This window comes from Globicephala melas, chromosome 11 (genome assembly GCF_963455315.2).
Source record: "Globicephala melas chromosome 11, mGloMel1.2, whole genome shotgun sequence".
NCBI lineage: Eukaryota > Metazoa > Chordata > Mammalia > Artiodactyla > Delphinidae > Globicephala > Globicephala melas.
The window spans coordinates 90,981,264-91,002,197 of record NC_083324.2 but is presented as its reverse complement, the minus strand read 5'-3'; the positions used below and the strand labels follow the sequence as shown (position 1 = coordinate 91,002,197).

General features: G+C 44.2%; 1 protein-coding gene across 9 annotated transcripts in view; it reads left to right on the top strand.

Annotated features, from left to right (window-relative positions):
• Positions 1-20,934, top strand: part of JARID2 (jumonji and AT-rich interaction domain containing 2) — a 243,617-nt gene that overhangs the window by 138,678 nt on the left and 84,005 nt on the right. For 8 of the 9 annotated variants that reach the window (XR_009566002.1, XM_060308687.1, XM_060308682.1 and 5 more), the window contains one exon: positions 8,477-8,618. The exons of the other annotated variant lie outside the window; for it this stretch is intronic. Coding sequence is in view for 6 of the 8 variants with exons in the window: in XM_060308687.1 (XP_060164670.1) it covers positions 8,477-8,618 (142 nt within the window). In the remaining 2 variants the exon portion in view is untranslated. The remainder of the gene's footprint in view (positions 1-8,476; positions 8,619-20,934) is intronic. 9 annotated transcript variants of the gene reach the window in all.

Sequence of the window (20,934 nt, the reverse complement as noted above, 5' to 3'; positions counted from 1 at the left end):
TGGCTTTTGTTGGAGAAATAGGCCTTTTGTGGGTTTCCCTATTGGGGTCCTGATTAAATCCATTATGGATGGCAAGGTGCCATATATATATATGAGAGTATGTAAAAAGTGTTGCGATTTGCCTAATATTAATATTCTTTCAGCTTTGGTATCCTCCCTAGGGGCAACGGTGGCTCCTGCAAAGGTACTGTGGAAATTTACAAGAGAGAATTAATGTCGCTCGTAAAGCATTAAGCTCTGTTGACCATTTTGGCCAAATCTTCAGTTTTAGGCTTGTACGAGTTTAGACCTTTCTCTGGAGATTGAACACCATCCAGCTATGGCTGGTCCCTTTATTTTATTGCCAATTTATGTGATCATTTCCCAGCATTTAAAAATAGATGTTTCATTAAAGTTAACTAGTTCATCCCCACCATAGCTTTGGTTTCCTTTATAAACAGCATGCATGGTTTTCATTTCCTGTCATACTTTCCTTCTCCACCTCTTCTTTCCTTGAAAGATGGAGGAAACTGAGGCATGTCAGCAGAGACCCAGTGATTCTAGGTTAGACCTTAAAGCTTTGAACTTTGAGTGCTCTCATTTCTGCTCCCATATTTTGTGCATTGATCCATGTTTGTATTACTAAATAGAGACACAGGTGAGTTTTAGCAGCCATCAATTTTAGGTGCCTCAAATCTTTGCAGATTGTGTGGCCGCGTTCCTGGAGCTCTGCTTTCTGTACTGTTTCCTTTAGATTTCAGCACGGGAACGAAGGCGGCTTTGGGAGGCTGTAGGCCTCTCTGAGCTTGCTTGCTGCCAGCAGGTTTTTTTTTTTTTTCTTTTGGACTTTGAATAGCCCACTTAATGCTTTACTATATTCATCTGAGAAGTGGGTGTGTAGTTGACTTGTCTGTATGTGAGGGGGGTACTGAGTGCACTGGGAAACTTATGAACAGAACAGTTGAGGACTTGCATGCAGTCCATTTTATGGGCTTAGGGAATAAAGGCAGCCAGAGAGGTTTTTTGGGGTAAGGATGTGGCTGTTTACTTCTCTGTGAATTATGATGTTAGGACACAAAGTGTTTGGAGTTGTGCCCATTTATCATTACCGACTTGTGCACAAACTAATAACTTTATGAGATTTGTTGATTTGTGTTAAAGCCAGCTTTGTTTAACTTTGTAGAGACTTGCTAATACTGGAGAACCGGTTTTTTTTGGTAACTTACTTTTGGTGGGGTAAATGTAATATGAAGCTTTAGAGATAACTCTCTCTCTGTCTCTCTCTCTCCCCCTCTCCCTCCTTCCATACACACACACTCACACACCTACACTCACAACCACACACACACACACTTCAATTATTTACAGGTAGAATGTCACTATCTGGGAACATGCACCGCATATGGAAAATGTCCCCTTGAGAAGCACAAATTCCATGATTTATAAAACCAGATTTTGGCATGTCAGCTTATCTGAACAGAAGACTTTGGACATGCTGGTCTTGTTTGTCTATCTAAAAGAATTTCTATAAAAATGCGCAGGGTTCCTGTCCACTGTGTCTGCCTCTTAAGTTCCCGGGCTCCGCAGTAAGTGGTCCATTGTTCTGCAGCTCATTTCCACACCAGCCTAAGCACAACATCGACTTTAATCACCTCTGTATGTGGAAAGCAGTTTTCGAACTCTGGGGGGCTCGGAACTGGGCCGCCTGTCCAGCAAATACTTTTACTTACCTGATAGAGACTTGAGTTTCATGTTTTAGGGGATTCCAAGATGCGTGCTTTTGATGGACGGTCATAATTAGGTTGACTGGTTTGCCAGCATAAGGTGCTGGGATGGGGCATGGACCTAGAGGAGGTACGACGTGGGATAGAGGGTTTAGGGTAATTGGATTTAGGTAGAACTTCTCATTGTAGAGCAATGTGGGTGCTTATATTTTAGTAATCACTACTGCTCAAGCTACTGTATCTGTTCTGATCGTTATAAAAATCATGTCAAGGATGAAGAATGGGAGGATGCGGGAGAGTATAGGGAGGAAGTGCCTTTGCCCCAAAGCAGCAGAGGAGTTGTGCTAAAATGCACCGCACGTTTTGCTCACTGTTGTCATCATCAGTTTCAGCAGCTTCTGGGCCCATCCAGAAATCTTTCCTAGAGATTATGGATCCTTCCCATGGAGGGATTTTGTATCCAGTGAAGTTCCGCTGTGGCTCTTCGGTGGTCGTTGTTGGAGCCTCTCCATGAGGAGTGTTTTCTCTCCTTGTGTAACTCCTGGTCAGGACGTGGGGAGGAGAGGTCTTTTGTCTCTTGTTGGTGCTGACCCATTTGGGGTTTAGTAAGAGCAGCGATCTGGTCCCTCTCCCTGTGTGTACTTGTGACCTGTCTGCTGGCTTGTTCCTTTGTGCCTCGAGGTGAGGAAGTGCTTCCTGGGCTAGGGTTCTGTTTGTCTCTTCCTGCTCGTGTCTCTTGAATTTAGTCATTTGCGTGATTCTGAAATAGGAGGAAAGGATGAGGTCAGACATTTTCCTTGCCTGCCCAGTGGCCCAACTTTTCCATGTTATTATCACTGCGTCAGATTTTTTTCTAACATCTGTTCTCAAAAAATCAAGCATGCAAAAGAAGGTTTAGATTACCCAAGAAGGTTTTGTGGGGAAAGTGTCTGGTGGTGGTGAAGGGCTTGTAGGGGATTGTCTGTCTGTCTGTCTCTATCTACTATCTACTTTCTGGGTGTTAAACTAACAAAAACCTGTGTTGCCCTGTGTCTTGAGGGCTCCTTTGAGGGTTTGTTGGGGCTATGTTTGGACCCCGTTTTCTTGGCTGGAGTGAGAAATCTGCACAGCTGATTTGAGAGCAGACAAAGGGGAGCCCTAGTCTGCCAGGGGCCATCCCCCCGAGGGAAAGGGATAATTATTTTCCATAAGCTGAGGTATTAAACCACGCTCATTTGTGTTTCGTTGACCATGAGTGTGGCAGTGACATCGTGCCTCACGACTGTTATTTGTTCTCAGCCACCTTAGCGTTCTGAGACGGGAAAGGGTGTCAGTGGACCGGCCTGGGCTTAGCTTTGCGGACCCTTCTGCACTGCTCACCCCCTTTCCTGGACCCTGCAATCGATCCAGAAGCTCAGCTGCTGACCCGAGTATGTACAGTTGGGTTTAAACTACATATTCATGTTGACCCCGTGAAGCTGGCCCGAGCCAGAATTTCCCTGGCATCCACATGCAAAAAGCAAACAATCCAATTTTTCTTTCAAAATTTGAGTGAAAATAGGCTTTATTTTCTACTAGTAGTGGCAGCAAACTTGACATTCTGAATACCTCAGAGAGGGTCCTACCTCAACCAAGGGGCTGCTTTTATAATTTTTCTCTCAACTCAAAGTGCAGCAGCCAGCCACCTCCATCCTCCAACACACACACACACACACACACACACACACACACACACACACACACACACACACACACACACACACACACACACACACACACACACACACACACACACACACACACACACACACACACACACACACACTCTGCTGCAGCCGCAAATGAAAGCTCTCTTTGGATGCTTGACTGTTTAATATGTAATGTGATACCTTGTCTCGCGGTGACAGGGTGACAGACGGGCATTGGCTCTATAATACAGAATTACCTTTTGTGCATCTCTTCTACAACAAAGCCAGATACACGGACTCTCCCTAATATGCTAATACGTTTGGTTGCTCCAGATGTTTTGGAAGCTCGGGAACAGCTTCAAAGGTCCCCTTGTTTTCCCTTCTCTTTAACCCTTCTTTTGTGAAATAAGGGCATTAGATTTTCCTTCAGTTTTGTATTCCACCACGTACGTGTAGCTGATGGGAGGACTGGCGAAACTTCTTTGTGTCTAAAACAGAAAATTGTAAGCACTGCCCATTCTCGTCCCCCTTTTCAGATGTTAGGAAAGCATTTCCTTCTCTGTGCACATTTCTGTTCTGACATCTGTAGCTCTCATCATCACTTAGCTGAAGGACTCTTTGGCCTCATTTGTGTTTTAAATTTCCCAGCCCCCGTTATGTTAAGGCCAGGGGGAGATGTTCATGCACATCTCCAGCCCCCGCGGAACAGGACTGCTCCTTCCTCTTTGCTGCTGCCGCTCCAGGCTTAGGAAGAACCAGTTCGGGTATGTTGCCTTTGAAAGCCTTTTAGTTGCTTGCTCATTTGGGAGATGAGGGTCCAGAGCTCCTGAATTTTGTTTCCTTGGGGTTCTCAGCTCGTGAGCATGGGCACTGCCCTTGTGGTGGCCTGTGGCACGCCGCCCCGTCAGCTGACGGTGACTCGCCGAGCGCTGCCATTACCGCAGTGATTTGGAATTTCCAGCTCATATTTATTGCTCTTGTGAAAGACAATGGATGTGGTTTAATTTAAGTTCAACCTACTGAATATTAATAGAGGAGAACGAATGCTCGTGTGGGGAGGCGGTCTTTGGGCCATCGCATCTCCTCTGTTTAACCTCCTTCCCCCGACAAAGGTTTGTGTTGATGGTGGGCTTGGGCGAGGGTGGGAAGATAAAGCCAGTTGGTGTGTTTGGAGGAGAGGATGCCGTTTGATTATTTCTCATTGACTAAAAATAATGTAAAAGATCAGTGGCAGGGCTTTGTTCCGTAGGGGAAAGGAAAGGCAGTACTCATTGGCTTGTCTGATGGTCTGATAACGGCTCTTCTGCCCCGTGGTGTCGTGTTCCATCTTGCTGACCTGGCTTTTCTGGACTGGGCACGTGGTACGAGTTGGATGAAAACGTTCAAAATGAAATAGGGTAGCCAGTCCACTGGAGATGTGAATAAGGGGGTGGGCGGTGTGCAGAAAAGAAAAAAGCCCAGGTTTATCCAACCATGGAGACTGTCTAACTAAAAATAAATGTACATTTTCTCTGTGCTGATGTCAGGAGGGGGGTACTCAAATTGAAACAGTTATACACAGAACAAGTCACCCCCCCCCCCCCCAGTAAAGGCTGCAAACAGCTGAGGTCTTCTAGTTCACAGAACAGGCAAGCAGTCCCTTTGTGTGGGCCCCTTTTTCCTGATCTGGAAAGTGAATGACAGCCCATCTGTCTCGTAGTTCAGGTAACAGACATTGTTAATCCTTGGAATGGAGGCATCTTTGGTGTTCTTTGAAGATATTAGTCTGATGAGGGCTTGGGACTGTGGACTCAGCACTTTGATTCCTTTTAATGGAGCTCAGTCATGCCTTAGTGTTTCAGAGCATTCTCATCCTTTTGCCTGACATTGAGCTCACATACAGTCAATTAAAATTCCCCCTTTTCATGTAAAACTTGATAATCCAGTTTCCCTGAATTTGTGCTTGGGCAGTTGATTTCTTTTTTTTTTGGAGAAAAGAAACATTATATCCTTGTTCTAGACTGATGCCTCTTAGATATGAACACTTTTTTTCCATCATGCGTTACTTTTTAACTGTATTTGTCATTAGCAGGGTCTGATAGCTGTGTGATAAGTTTTAAGCAGCCTTACTTCCTTTCACAAAATTAATGATCCAAGGTGGAAGAATGCCCCAGCAGAACTTTGGTTTTGGGCGCCTTACTGTGAGTGAACTTTGGATTTGGGTGCCCTAACATGAGTTGTATTATGATAGATTGTACAAACATAATTCCTGAGATCTAGTGCACACTTGCCCAGAGCTTTATAGTGTCTTAGGGCAATTAGATCTCTTACTGGCTTGAATCTTGCTTCCCCCTGCAATAGTGGATCTCAAGATGTGGCCCCTAGACCAGCCAAAGCAGAACCAGCATCATCTGGAAATTTGTTAGAAGAGGACACACTGGGGTTATGCCCAGGGCATAAGTTTGAGGGTCACTACTCTTTACAGTCTACAGAGGTTCTTTTTGTCAGAATGACAAGGGTAGAGCTGTCATTGAATAGCTGAACTTTTCTCTGCTAATTCATTCCTTCACTTACTCACTCATTCACTCATGAGCTGCTTGCTCCCTCAGGAGATGCTTGAGATCTTGTTATGTGCATACCAGAGGGGACAGCAAGTGCTTCTTCCTCAGGTTCACCGAGCAGCGCCTGCTGGCCCTTCTGTTTTCCTCCTTGTTCCAAACACAGCTTCAGACAACCACCTCTTCTTCCTCCTTCACTGTCACCAGCACCACCACTGTTTTTGTTTTTGTTTTTGTTTTTTAGGTGTATTGCACATACCAGCTTTGCTCTCCTCGTTTTGCTGTTGCAGGTTTGCTTGCTGGCTCCAGTGATTCGTATTCACTGCCCTCCCCTATTGGTTACCCTGCAAGTGCAAGATTTCTTCTTTGTACCTACTACTAACTGATACATACAGGAGTATCTCCTCTCACTACTAAAATTTAGGCTTTGTTGGATTTTGCCTGTATCCCCCGTGCCCTGGCATATGGTGGGTGTTAAAAAATGAAGTTATATTTCCTTCCTCCTTTCTTGCTTTATTCTCCTTTAAGTCCTTACATACTATTGAAAAATTTGAATTCAACCAAGAGTACACTTTTATTTTAGAGATAATCCCCCTTAAAAATTAGTTTTATATATGGTTCCATAACCAGAATTTTTATTTTGAATTTACCATCCTTTTCAAGTGTGGTAATTCATCCATTAGCGCCTTTTTTACACGTGACTTATATTATGTCCCTGGGCTAGTTTCCTAATCTGCGTTTATAAGTATGGTCTGTATCTTCCTACTATTTGGTGGGCTGCTGCGTGGTCATCCCCCCCCTCCCCCCACCGCCCATGACATTGCTGCAGTGTGCTAATTTAGTGCTGGTCAATAGAGATGTTACTTCAACCACATATGTAGTGTTAGTTTTCTAGAGCTGCATTACAAAATTTTAAAGAAGCAGGTAAGACTAATTTAAGTGTATTTGACGTAACCTAATAATACATCCGGAATATTTCAAGAATTAATATCAAATTATTAAAGAAATGTTAGTTATAGTGAGTTTTAGATAAGGTTAAATAAAAGTAATAGTTCATCTTCTTACTCACATAGCCGTATTTCAAATGCTCAGTAGCTCCCTGTGACTAGCGGTTACCGTAATGGATAGCACTGCTCTCATCTTCGAAATGTTGGCCACACTTCAACCCTTAGACTCATAGATTTCCCTGCAATTATGTCTCCTGTTTGCCTCACAGTGCAAACGCCCCACATTTTCTGTTTCTCTGGGAAGTTGCCCAGTGTTTTCACTTCCATATTGTAGTCATGACTCCCAAAGCCACAAGTCTGAGTGACAGCCATGGGATTTTATTTACTGCATTGTATTAGATTTCCAGCGTTATGTTATTACTCATACCCTGAAATGATGTAAAAATAGATAACTGGGGAAATGCATGCGTAAACAGGCTAAGTCCCAGGGTTTTGTTGCAGTATACTGTGTTCTTCCAGAAAATCTTACCCAATATGTAGAATATTGTGTTCTATATAGTGTTTACTGCAACTAATAGGAACCACTCTTTAAGTGCTTCAACCAAAAAGGGATTTAATACAGGGACGTAAGTGCTTACAAACTTGCTGGAAGGGTTGGGAGAACAAAAATCGAGGGGCCACCCTGCCCTTTTGGCTTCACTTAAAAGCCAAACACCGTGGCTGTGAAAATGCAGACACTTGCTAGCATTTCTGCTGATGCCCAGAGGCTGGTGACTAGACAGTGGAACTGGGGGCCGGTGGCTGTGGACACTTGTGTGGGTACAAGCCCCCCATTGGTAGAACCTAAATCGTATCCAGAACCCTAGATGCAAGGACATCTGAATGCTAGAAGACCAGGCTTTTATTCAGCTGTGACCCGTTGGCTGGTGGCTCAGCAGCTTCTATGTCACTTCGCGTAGCCCTTTTCCCAGTCTGGGTTACTAGTGGCTCATCCTGGGGCCACCAGACTCCCTCTTCCGCATGGTACCGTGTATGGAGTCGTGGAGAATCCTTATCCTCTGAGACAATCAGATTCCAATACAGTGACTCTGATACAGTGGATTGCTGTGAAGAGCAAGTTGTACAGTCAGACCTCTAGTTAAGGACTGATATATGGCCACAAGGTAATGATTGATGCTTTTTCTTGGGTGGCAGGTACTGGTTCCTGAAGGCAATTCCAAAAAGGATTTCAGTGTTTCTAGAGTAAATATTTAGCCCTGGAAGGGTAACTAGTTTGAATCGGTAATACGTGAAGTTGTTTCTTCCTTTCCACTCCCCAGCCCTGAAAGACGTTGATGCACTTCAGAAAGGATGCTGTAGGGCATTATTACAATCACACATTTCTGCTTCACTTTCTTACTGTGGTGGTTATTTCTTTGGTAGGCATTTCACTCTCGTGTAAGGTCTAAAGTAGGATGAGGTGGGACTTTTTCCCCTCCATTCACAAGGGATGTGTACCTTCTAATTCTCTTCTATCCAGATTCTTGTCTGCCCATATCAGCCACTGTGTAGGGTTAACTGTGGTAAAGTGCTGCTTCCTGATGTCATGTATTGAAGTGTTTGTCCCCTTTTTTCACCTGTAGGGCTCCTTGGTAATGGCCAGTCTAAGGGATTAGGACCAGCATCAGAACAGTCAGAGAATGAGAAGGACGATGCATCCCAAGTGTCCTCAACTAGCAACGATGTTAGTTCTTCAGATTTTGAAGAAGGGCCGTCGAGGAAAAGGTTAGTACTCAAGGCTGAAAATATTGCTGCCTTAAACCAGGGACTTCACACTAGGTGCCAGTTTTGTCCGCGTGGGGACAAACTTGGGCCCACTCACCCAATCTCCTGATTTTTTCATAGAGGAGCCAGAATTCTGGAGTTTTGTATCAGATATCCTGGTTTCTAAATATTGTCCACTAATTATTATTAGAGATGAATAAAGCAAAAAAATGCTGTGGACCAGAAGAAAACACTTTCCTGCCATAAAAATTGGCCAAAGAGTTGCCAACTTGTAATTCCTGTCTTTGCTGTTCATTTTAATTGATTTTCATCAGTTGTATTCTTGAGTATATTAGATGGTATTTCACCATTTCTAAAGAGATGTTTCTAAAAATTTGAAGAATTAAATGTGGCGTTTCTGAAAAATTTTTCCCCTTGTCAGGAAAGCAAAATCCACTTGGTGTTAACCAAGTTAGTAGGTGTGAAATCGGTTCTTAAAATTAATTTACCAGCAGGTTTTAAATTTTTTTAAATGACTTTCCTAAATAAGCTTTAGATAGCTTGATCAGGAAGTTGGCTGTGGTAGTTTGATAAGAGTTGTGGCTTCATGGTCAGACAGTGACATTATATAATAACGCTTTTAATTGGGTGTTTTAAAAACCCTTTGTTAGTTATCAGCCTTATTTCACGCCTTGTGTTGTCTGCGCGGACCGCCACCTCCCTTAGAGTTTATATTTCATTTCATTCCTTTTCTGCTCTCATACTCAGTGTTTTCCTGGATGACAAGATTAATTACTTTTTCTTAGAATTTGTTTTTTGGAGAGGTTTGGGAAAGGGGGGAAAATAACTCCTGGTCTGGACTTCGTTGTTTGCCCTTTCTATATACAGAATTACAGTTACTTTTCAGAAACCATCTAGTTGTGTATATCTAATGAAGAACTGAATATGGTGGCAAATTAAGAGGAAGGGAGAAGAGTGGCCATGTGTGGATACTTAAAATCCTTAACAGAACTGTACTTTAGATCTGAAATTTGAGATGCATAGCTCCAAGCCTTTATTTTCCTCTGTCACACAGTGTCTTCAGTTAGAATACCCATGGTATAGAGTCTGTATTAACTTCCATCCTCTTTTTCCCTCAATCCTCGGCACTGTGTCTTAGAAGGTGTCATTGGATTTGTTAGTACAATTAGCACGCGTATGTGAGAAGTATCTCTGCCAGTGTACTGGACTTTGTATGTTACTCTATTTAAAAACATTTGGCTGAGTGTCTCAGTGTAAGCCTTTAATGTTTCAGATGCTCTGTGACAAACATTCACTCTGCCCCAGTTTGAAAAGTGCACCGTCACAAGAGGGAGAGTTAAAGGGTGTGTAAGAAAAACCACATTAGTAAACATACTGGAATGTGTAATAATACTCTCCATGTTTCCAAACATGGGTGGGGGGGTCATGCATCATCTTTCATCTGTTTTTGAGGAACAAAAGTCTGTGACTGTGGTTGGAAATGACAGTACCCATCCTTCAGCTACATGGCCGTCCATCACCCTCACCTCTGGTGAGGTCGGTCAGCATGGGGGTATGATGACAAAGGCCATTAGGCTTCATTCTCTTGGGGTGGGTGTGGGGAGCCCTTTGTCCCTGGCTCCTAGCGCCTTTCTCAGATGGCAGTGCTGCCGGCTTCCTCTTTGCACGGGACTGTGGTCCTGTGTGGCAGCTGTGTGCAAATCAGTCAATTAACTTTAATTCTCCAGGGCAGTGAAAAAGAGAAACTTTGTTTAGGGGAACTTAGGGAAAACTTAACGCATTGCTAATCTGCTTTAATTATTAGTGTGCCAAGTACCTTGTTTTACTGAATTACGGATTCATGACAGCATTTTGGGGAGTTACGATCACAGTCTACTATCAGGGACATATAGTGTAGATTAAGGTTTTGACAGGTTAGGCTAGATTTAGGGCTGCTCTGGGGTGGCCTGCGTTGCAGAAAGGGGCTACACTACCCATCCGTAAACTACGGTAGTGTAGTTAGGGCATAAATGTCTTGAAGTGTTGCAGGGTACATAGCAAATAGAAAATAATAACTTTTAATAATTTTTGGCTTATTTTAATTCCTTGTTGGTATTTAGCATAAACGTTTAGTATAAATTCTATGGTATGAGCCCTGCCTTGTAAGGGTATGAACTGGAATCTGAATTCCTGGAGCTTTGTCAGTTACCGTCAGACTTCAGTGCTCAGCCTTCCTTCATGTTACATGTAACGTACCTTTTCTAAGAAGCTGACGAGTGTGCTGTCTCTGCTGATTCCAAGCCAAGCCCAGAGTAACTACCTAAAGTGGTGATTTTGAAATGTCGCTGAAGCGACATTGAACTGATTGTTGACTAGATCTTACTCTTTATCTAGCGTCTAAAATTCCCATAAATATGCACGAGAAGAGCATGTTTTATGATGCACCACTTGCATTCTCTTTTGGCATTTAGACTTTCTATGTGAGAACACTGAGTCCTAAAATTCCAGTCATGATTTATGTATTTGTTTTGGAAAATGCTCTCTCTCTCACCCTCTCTCTCACTCTCTCTCTCTCTCTCTCTCTCTCTCTCTCTCACTCTCTCTCTCTCTCTCTCTCTCACTCTCTCTCCCTCTCCCTCTCCCTCTCCTTCTCCCCTCCCCCCTCTCTCTTTAGAATGATACGAATTGCTAGCTATTTTTGTACAGTTAATTGCTCTTTCTAGGTGCATGTTTTTAGGATCACCAGTTAATATGCCTTTGTCTTGGTGGGGGAGGGAAAGAAAGGGAATTTATGTTTGACTTCCTTAAGAAAAATTGAACTCTGATGTGTAGACTATGCCAACCTCAGTTTAGACCTTGCCCTGAATTTCCAGCCTGCAAGTTGAAGCAATTCCATTTTCTGATTGATGCTTGTAACACATTTCTTAAGTCTTTAGTCAAAACATCCCATGTGTTTACACTGTGTTATTTTTCTACCGGAAACCCCCTAAGCTATGTTTGGTCCTACGTACTTGCAGCCATTGGTTTTACTTAAGTTGGGGATCTTTTTGGTACATAGGAAGCAGTAGAATCCAGAGTTCCATAGGATTTATTTTTCTTGATTGAGGCAAAAATAAAAGGTATTTCTTTACCTAGTCATTAAAAGGTCATCATCTAAAGTCACTCTTTGTAAAAGGAAAAGCCAACCTCTCTAGAAGCTCTTTGCCTGTTTGATGGACAGGACAGCCCAGCCATTGAAGATCTGAAGGACTCAGCGCTGGTGGGAGTTCCTAGGCGTTGGTTTTCTTTTTCTTTTGATCCCTGTGGTAGGTGAGTTTAATAAATAATTTAAAAAATCATACATTAATTAGTTCTTACTGTTTAGAATGGAAACATTGTAGAGGTTTTCCACCTTTAATCATGCCATGCCTAGCTCCTTACCCTCCCCCCCTTATATTGCTCATCCCATGATACTCGGTTATTGTAAAATTTGTTTCCTGCAAGAAGTATCTGAGGATTTTTAGAAACCAGAATGGACCAGTTTTGTCAGTCATGTGTGGATAGACTGTGAGAAACTTGGGAATGATGGTTATGATCAGGATAAGGGATTATGTGTTTGGCTGGTGGAAAGAAGGTGTACAAAGAAGTTGGTGACATGGTATACTTTCAGGTGTAAGTGCATGGGAGATCCAAAATGCATGGTCCTTCAGGGGTCACTGGACTTGGCCACTCAGGTATCTAGCAGAATTAAGTGTTGTATGTACTTATTTTATCTTTGGATGGGTGGTAGTTCTCAGGGACGTGTCATGGGCACCTTGTGGTTAAGAGTATGGGCTGGAGCCAGACCGTGTGGCCTCTTCTGGCTCAGCTGTCTACTATGTGTTCTTGGCACGTTCTGTAACATCACTGGGCCTCGGTTTTCTCACCTGTAAAATGTCTGTGACAGTAGTAACCACCTCATGGGGGGTTTTGTGTCCTAGGCAAATTGATTCATGAGGAGCTCCCGGGTATATGATGAGGACCCCGTGTGAGATATTACCGTTAGCCATCATCAGCGTGTATGACACATGAATTGCTACATGGGGACATGCACATTCACTGAAGACTTCTCAAATGTGATTTTGATGTATGCAAATTGTGATTTATATCTTTTCTCCATGGTGCCGCCCTCACCGCCATCCATGGGCAGATGGAAAAGTGTGGGCCTGTGTCCCTCTTTTTTTTGAAGTTTACTGAGTCACGGGAAGGACCCTAATGGTGTGGAGTGTGAATTCTTCCACAAAGCTTGTTGTGACCAGGTATTTGCTTGCAAGGAGCAGGTGTGAGTGGGGTGAGGTTGTAGTTTGTGAAGATGCTATCTGGGCTATTCACATGTAAGTCACACCTAAGCCCTTGGGGGGTGGCCCCTATTTCGCTAGTACTTAATAGTAAGATCCCTGACACAATTTTAAAAACAAACTCCACGAGTGTCTACTGAACTAGTAAAAAAAAAATAGTGTGGACTGTGCCTCTGTAGGGATGTAAGTGTTTTCTTTTTATTAAACAAAGAGCTGCTGTATTTTAGTTATTTAAGCCTTTGGGAGTGTAAGACTTGATGGAGTTCAGACAGTCAGTCCTGCTCTAGGAGGTTGGATTTTGAATGTGGAGTGTTAGTGGTGAGGACTTGGTGTGGTTCAGGTTTTGGATATGAATACATGTTGAGATGATGAGAATTCTCCCAGGCTTTTAATAGGCATCCCTTTTACAGCTGAATTGTCAAATATTACTGTTTTCCTTATTATTTCTGTTCCGAGGTACTATGTTGACATGCAGTAGTTTGCTACCTCCAAGTTTGGAAAGAAGATAGGCCCTTCAAATGCATAGGATTCTTACTGGGCAGCACGCAGTGTTAGAAATTGGAGTTATTCAACGTCACCATCCTTAGGAATTAGAATTTTAAAAGCCTAAATAGTTTTTACATATCTGTGTAACAAAATGCATTTGTAGGATAGTTTAATGTTAAATGCACTATTGAATTCAGAGCTATCTTGACTGAAACATACTCTCTACCTACAGGAAGTAAAAAAGGTGCCAAACTGATGAACTGAATATTATGTGGCACCTTTAATAACCACAGAAAATAACTGTAGAGTTACATAAATGTAAAAAATGTAAACCTAGCTGTGTCTAGCCCCATCTGCTCTTTTAATTTACCCACACAGCTGTCACTTCTGGTGCTCTTCATTCCTTCCTTTAGATCTATGTGGCTTTCTGGTATCATTTTCCTTTTGATTTTGCTTATAGGACTTTAACATTTCCAATTTCTGCTGGTGTTGGATGACTCTTTTAGGTTTTTTATATCTGATAAGGTCTTTATTTCACCCTGATTAAAAAAGAATCTTCTTATTAGGGTTGTAGAATCACATGCAGTTGTGAGAAATTCACATTCAGTTTTGGAAGATATTTTTGCTGGGTATAGAATTGTAGGTTAATAGTTCCTCCTCCTCCACTCCCCCGTGGAGGTTGTTAAAGGTACTGCTCCACCATCTCCTGGCTTGCAGTGTATCTGGCAAGACAACTGCTTCTAAAGCTTTAAAAAATCTATCATACAATATGCTTTCATATAGATTTCTTAGATTCTTGTGTTTGGGCTTCATAGAGCTTCTCAGTTTTGTAGATTTCATCAATTTGGGAACGATTCGAACCGTTATTTCTGCAGGTATATTTTGCATGCGTTCCTCCCCCTGCCCTGTAGGGATTTCAGGTGCACGTATATCAAGGTGTTCCAAGTTGTTCCACAGCTCATGAATACTCTGTTCATTTTATTCCAGTCTTTTTTTTTTCTCTGTTTCATTGTAGATAGTTTCTACCTAATATCTGCAGACATATAGTTTTCGCCTCAGACATTGTTGTCTTTAGTCTCTAGACGTCTCTAGATTTTTTCATAATCTTTAGTGTCTCCCCTAATATAGCTTAGTCTTTGTTCTACCTTCTCGAACATATGGAATGGAATTATAATGGATGTTATTAGTGTCTTTGTCTACTAACCTATCATGTGTGTCACTTATGGTTCATTTTGGATTGATTGATGTCCCTGCACTCAATGTAGGTCATATCTTCCTCTTATTTTGCTTGCCTGGTAATTTCTTATTGGATGCCAGGCATCGTAAGTTTTCTTTTGTTGGGTTCTGGGTATGTTTGTATTTCTCTGCCTCTTCTCAAGCATTGCTCTAGGGTATGATTAAGTTACTAGAGAACATTGAACCTTTTAAGCTTTGTTAGGTAGGGCCAGAGAGCAGTGTTTGGTGTAGGGGTAGGTTTTCCCAACTACTCAGGTAGGACCCATATAAGCACTTTACTCAGTGTCCTGTGAGTTATGTGTACCATTTTGACAAAGCATGATTCCCAGCCCTGTGTGGGGTTTGGGGAGTGTTCCCTGTAATTCTTTCTTGTGGTACTTTTCCTTGGGTACTTCCCTCACACACGTGTGCTCAGCGGGTACTTGAGGAGGGTCCTCAGCAGATTCCAGACTTTTCTGTGTGGCTCTTGCCTCTCTAGTACTCTGCTCTATACATTCTTTTCCTCCCCAAACTCTCAATTCCTTCTCCTCAACTCAGGGATTCCTCTGGATTTCTCTCAAGGCAGTAACCTGGGCAGTCATTTGTTTCCCAGGGACCGCGGTGCTTTGTTGTGTGATGTCCATTGTCTTGTGTGGATTTTTAGTTTCTTCAGGCAGCAGGGGAGTCCTGTCCCTGTTACTCTGTCTCAGCCAGAAGCAGAAGTCCTGTCTGTTCTTTGAATGTTGACTGAGAGAAAGAGAATGAGATAGAAACACAGCACGGGAAATGTAGCTACTGTGTTTGCACTTTATCTTAGTCACGGTCATAACCTCACGTTTAATTAGTCATCAAAAAAGGAAAAAGTGAATTGCCTAAGTAGGCCCCAATGCAATGAAATAGAAAATTTCAAAATAAAGAAGCAGCTGACTTATAAATAGAAAATCTCACTCCGCAAGAGAGCATGTTGCTAGTAGAAATCCATCCTTCATACTCTTTGAAGCGCCAGAAGCTCTGTCTCTAAAAGAAGAACTGTCCCTTAGTGAATATAACATATCGTGCTAATAAATCTTACTTTAATCCTTGTGAAATACCTGGAAGGTTTTATTACCCTGTTTTATAGCTGAGTCAACAAATGTTCAAAATACTTCACCAGTGGCATGTTTCGTGTAAATAGCAAAGTCACGATTTGAACCCAGTTCTTCATATCTCTAATGCCTGGAACTTTTCCACCATGTCACCTTCCATCAGGAGTATCGGATGTAGGTCTTATTTTTTCAGGTACCTTCAGGACAAATTCCAGAAGGGTGCTCCTTTGGGTCAGCAGTGCCCGGCTTGGCGAGCTGAACCGTGGCTGGTTCACTGTGCCTCTCGCCCCCTCAGCTGAGCACCTCCATGCACTGGACAACTCTTGCGGCCCCTCAGATTATATAGCCTATAAATGGTCTCTTCTCTGCTGGTGCTTGTGTTCCTTCTTTAATGTAATAAGTGAAATTTTTTGTTCATTGTAAACCAAGCAGTAGATGACAGGTGAATCTTCAGTTTCTTTTGAGTAAAACACACTTTGCTTTTGAAATCATTTCTGGAGCCTTCCAGTATTAGAGGTTAGAGGTCATGCTTTCCTGCACAAGTCATCCTGGGTGTGAGAACTCTGAGGACCTAACTGACTATTTTATTTCAAGTGACCGTTCCAGATAGATCGTGATGACTTAGTGATTATAGTGGGTTCTTCCTACATCCCTCTGGGAAAATACGCTTTTCTTTCACTTCACTTTTCACTCTTGTTGGCTCACCTCAGGTTCCTGCTCATGGGTGGGTCTCTTTCACCTTCCCTGCTGTTCAAGTTTGGGAGGGGAGTTTGCACCTCTCAGCTCTACACACCTTAACCCTGATCTTAAGTGTTTTCCCAGATTAAGTGGCCACCAAGGTGAATCTGAAAGTCACGTGACTCCAGTTGGCTAGCAGAGAGCTGGGAGAGCCTTTCTGACTGTGCCAGGGCTTCTCAGTGTCATCACCCATGGTCATGGTTAGATACAGATTCTTCTCCTGCAGCAGCACCCCCTGGGCTTTGTTCACACATCTCAGATCCTGCTCATGAGTTCTGTCCCCTCGGTAACCCAAGACATTGGCAGTCTGTTCAAGAGAACCCTCCCGCGTCCCGTCCCTCATGGTGACATGGAGCCTGGCCGTGGTGTCTGCAGAACCATGGAAGCCGCTCTAATCAGCATGACGTCTGACTGGTTTTGCACATGACGTTTTTTATGGGTGGTTGGTTTATGGGATTCCCTGTTTCCTCTTCCTGTCTTGGAATTTTGACTGTGTGGCAGATTGTTACCTGTGTGGCATGACTTGGGGGTTTCAAGACAATGTTTTGCATTGCTTTGGTTTCCAAGAAGCAGACCCTTTTCCTCATTTAACAAAGCATCTTGTGGAGTCCATCTGTGTGGTCCTTCTCACACGTTAGGCCTTCTTGACTGTGCATGTGAAAATGCACGAGCAGTGCCCTTTATGGAGGACTAAAGGCGCAGCCCAGTCACGGATCAGAGGATCAGAGGAAGGAAAGCCCAGGTCTAGGTGGTGCTTTGGGAGGTGGGGCGGAGGACGCAGAGGGTGGAGCTTGGAAGAATCTGGAACTGGGTGGGGATTGAGGTTGCTTCGTGATTGCCCAGACCTGGGCCGGTGATTCGGGGTTCCCTGTGTGGAATGTGTGTAGATTTGTTTGGCCTAAATGGCAGGACGGACTGCAGGTTCCCTTCCCTTTGGAATGTTTTCTTTCTCCCCTCTACCCTGTGCTTCTAGCTTTAGCAGAGGTGCACTGTTACCGCCCAAACCAGCATAAGTAGGGCTGAGGGGTGCTCTGTGTGCTTGACTTCACCCTGGGCTGAGCCCCTGCATGTTGTCCTGGGTTGGGTACGTCGGAGGCAGGAGCTGGCGGAAGGGCGTCACCTCTCATCCCCAGTCCCGCAGACTCTCACTGGCCTGCTCTTCCTTAGGGCCGTGGTGGCGAGGCCGGGGGAGGTCGGGTGTGGAGGGCAGTGTTCAGGGCTTGCGGGCTGCTGCTTGCACTGCGTGGTGTTCCTGTCCTTTTCCGGGTTCCCTGTCCTTGCACGGAGTCTCCTTACCTGTTTTCTCAAGGCACTCCCCTCCTGGGAGAGCCTTCCTGCTGCTTCTCTCCTTTCCCCTTCTTCTTCTCGGCCCTGTGGACATGGCACGTGGCTTTAGCCTCCTGAGACCCCCCTCCTGACTTCAGTGCCTCTGGCCCGGCACTGTTCATAGGTGTATCCCCGGGACCAGGACTCTCATACAGTCCGTGAGGCCATTGTTCCTGGGACAGGAAGACAGCTTTCCAGGGCCTTGGTGTCTATGAGATTTTCTACTCTTGGAGTGATGCTGGGTCCCTGGGTAGCATACGAACATGTGTAAACTATTGTGTGTCCATTCCTCATGGCCTCTTGATCTTATGGCAAGTGACCCCTGGGTGGGAGACTTACCCCTGATTGATCCTCTGAGTTAGATGGTTTAAGGAGTGACGTGTTTTTTCTGGCGCAGCCTTATAACTAGGCCTTTGATTAGAAATCGGGAGAAAGAAAATTCTGAGATTCCAGGATCCTGTGGACTGACACTTCGTCTCCTTGGAGAACCTTTTTCTGCTGCTTAACTCAACTTTTCCTCTTAACTCTCCATGAGAAAGACAGTCTTCCAAAAGAATTACCCCTTTGCAGGGTGGCTTCGACAAATGTTTATGTGCCACTTCTGGTGTGCCGGCCAGATTCTAAATTGTTTATGTGTATTAGTCCATTTGATTCTCACAGCAGACCCTTTGCGATAGGTCTTTGAACATCATTCCCGTTTTGTAGATGAGAAAACTGACACACAGAGGGGATTGGGTGAACTTGGCCGGGAGATAAAGCCCCTAGATTATTTCAGAACTCAGTAAATGGTTTCTACCCACCTTGAGTGGAGTGGTGCAGAGCCCCCATGGAGTGCTGGTGTTGGAGACGGATGGAAGAGTTCTGTTTTCAAAATTTTGGGAGAGGTCTGAGGATTCTTAGGGCTGGGCCAAGCGATACCTTTCTAACCCTCAGAGGAGTGGGACCTTCAGGGAAGCAGAGTCCAGGAATGCTGATTTCTTCATCAAGATTCGAGTTGTTTGCCAGGTACTGGGTGGATCTAAGATATGGTCGATTAAGCCTCATTTTGAGCTGCAGGAAATCTCCATTCCAGAGGGAAGAAGGAAAGAAGCAGATCATTTCAAATGCTGTGTGTCGAGTACCATGGAGGATGTGACGTCTGTGGGACACTAGGGGGTGTCTAGGGAAGTTGGGGCACCCTACAGTGAGCTGACAGGAACATTGAGTTTTTCCTTTTGTAGACGCTTTCACTCTTGCTAGGCTCTAGATTCCGTGGAGAAGCTCTTGTAACTTCCTGATGGAGGGCGTTGGGAGCCAGCTTCTTGGGCACGGTAACACGGAGAGGCAGGCCCAGTGCCGGGGGCGCAGCCAGCCCGGTAGCTGGATGTGCTGGAGCCACGTTAATCACGCCGTGAGCATGTTGGGCGCTGCAGAGCGGGGAGGGCCAGCGCTCCATGCCGGGAGCTTCTTCGCAGAGGCTGAGCCTTGACACATGACGTGGTCCGTGTGCTCTGTAGCAGGCTGTTTCTGGAAGGCCTGGTGTGCTTCAGTACTTTCTCTAACTGACTTGACCAGAGGGCTGGAAGGGGGCAGGGTTTATTTACTAACTTTTCTGTACAGCACATTTGAGATAAGAAGGTTAGTTGATATTTTGAAGGGGCACACGTGTTTGTTGGGACAAAAATATAGGTCCCGCTCCAGTTTTCTTCCGTCTTGCAGAATCCATCGTCAGGATTGACGCATTACTGTAGTTGATTTAAGCAGTCACCTGTAGTGAGAGTAGGGTGCACCTGACACCCCACCCTGCCTGTCCTGGGCCTGCAGAGACCAGCAGTGGTCTGGGAGCTGTGCAGGCTTCGAGTTGGACCAGCCCAGGTAGGCCGCCTTGCAGTAACCAACAACCCAGGTGGTTCTTCGAATTAAACACGGTAACGTATCTCAGCAGTAGGTAGGCGCCTGCTGTGCTGTAGCCTTGGTCCCCAAATCACTCCAAGCCAAGATGTGCTGAGAGGCACGGGAATTGATGTTTGTTGGATGCGTGTTGAACGATAGCATTAGTTAGCTTCCTTTGATTAGAGGAGGGAACAGATGGGCTCCCTGTCTTCACCTTAGTAAATGAAAAACAAACCCCAGTCGCGATCTCTTTCTTTTTTTGAACCAAAGGATGAATTGACTTAAACATAGAGGTTCTTGGATAATCAGAAAGGGATTGGCGGGGGGGGGGGGGCGGGGGGCTTTGGTAATTGAAAGCTATCACTGTCATTTTCTGGGTTTGATTAGGAGACTTTTAGAATAAATTTATGTTGGCTTCATCCTTACTTGACTTTTAAAGTTATCATTGGAATTTCCATTTTTAAGTGTCTCTTAAAGCACCACATATCTGGCCTGGCTAATTTGGGGTGGGGTAGCACCTTGTATATGGAGTAACACAGTGTAGGAATCTAAAGCAGGGAGAGGTGTATCCTTCTGGCATTGTGCAGATTATTTTCAGATTTACTGTTAATGCTTATCTTCCTGGAATCGTGTATTAAGCTTTTTCATTAGTGAAGCTGGGCTCCTCTTTCCTTAACACATTACTTTTCCTGCTAGAGAGGAATTCTGTTTAGAGAAGTCTTCGTAGATAGTCAGTTCTTCTCCATAAAGACGTACCACCCTCCTAAGAGGTCAGTGCACATGGGTCTTAGTGTGAAGGAAGGAATGGGAAACATGGGGCCCGCCCCAGAGCACGTGTGTCCTCTGCAGGGTTAGAGATTGGCAAAATCCCTTTGATTTAATTGGTCATTAGTTGTTACCGAGGACAAATTTTTGGATGCTTGTGAGAATGGGCAGCTGCTCCCAGAATTCGCTTGAGGTTCCTGGTAAGCACACAGGCTTCTGCTGCATTTATTTGTTTAAGGAAAATGGTAGAACTTCATTTGAGGCAGTTTTATTACCGCTGTGGCCATTTCCTTTTTCTGTTAGCTCAGAGATCTGATTGCAGGGATATGACTTCCACCTCCTATGCAAATGATGGTGTAGCATGCATGCTTTGTGGTTGCCACGGAAACTGGATACCAGTTTCCTTCCTTCCTCTTCTAGCACTGCTCTTCCTTGTGTTTTCGATATGAACGTCTCTGTCACGTGCTTTTGTCCTCCTTGCCTTTTACGCTCCCAAAGGACAAATGTAAACGCATCCCTGATCTCTTCAGTGGT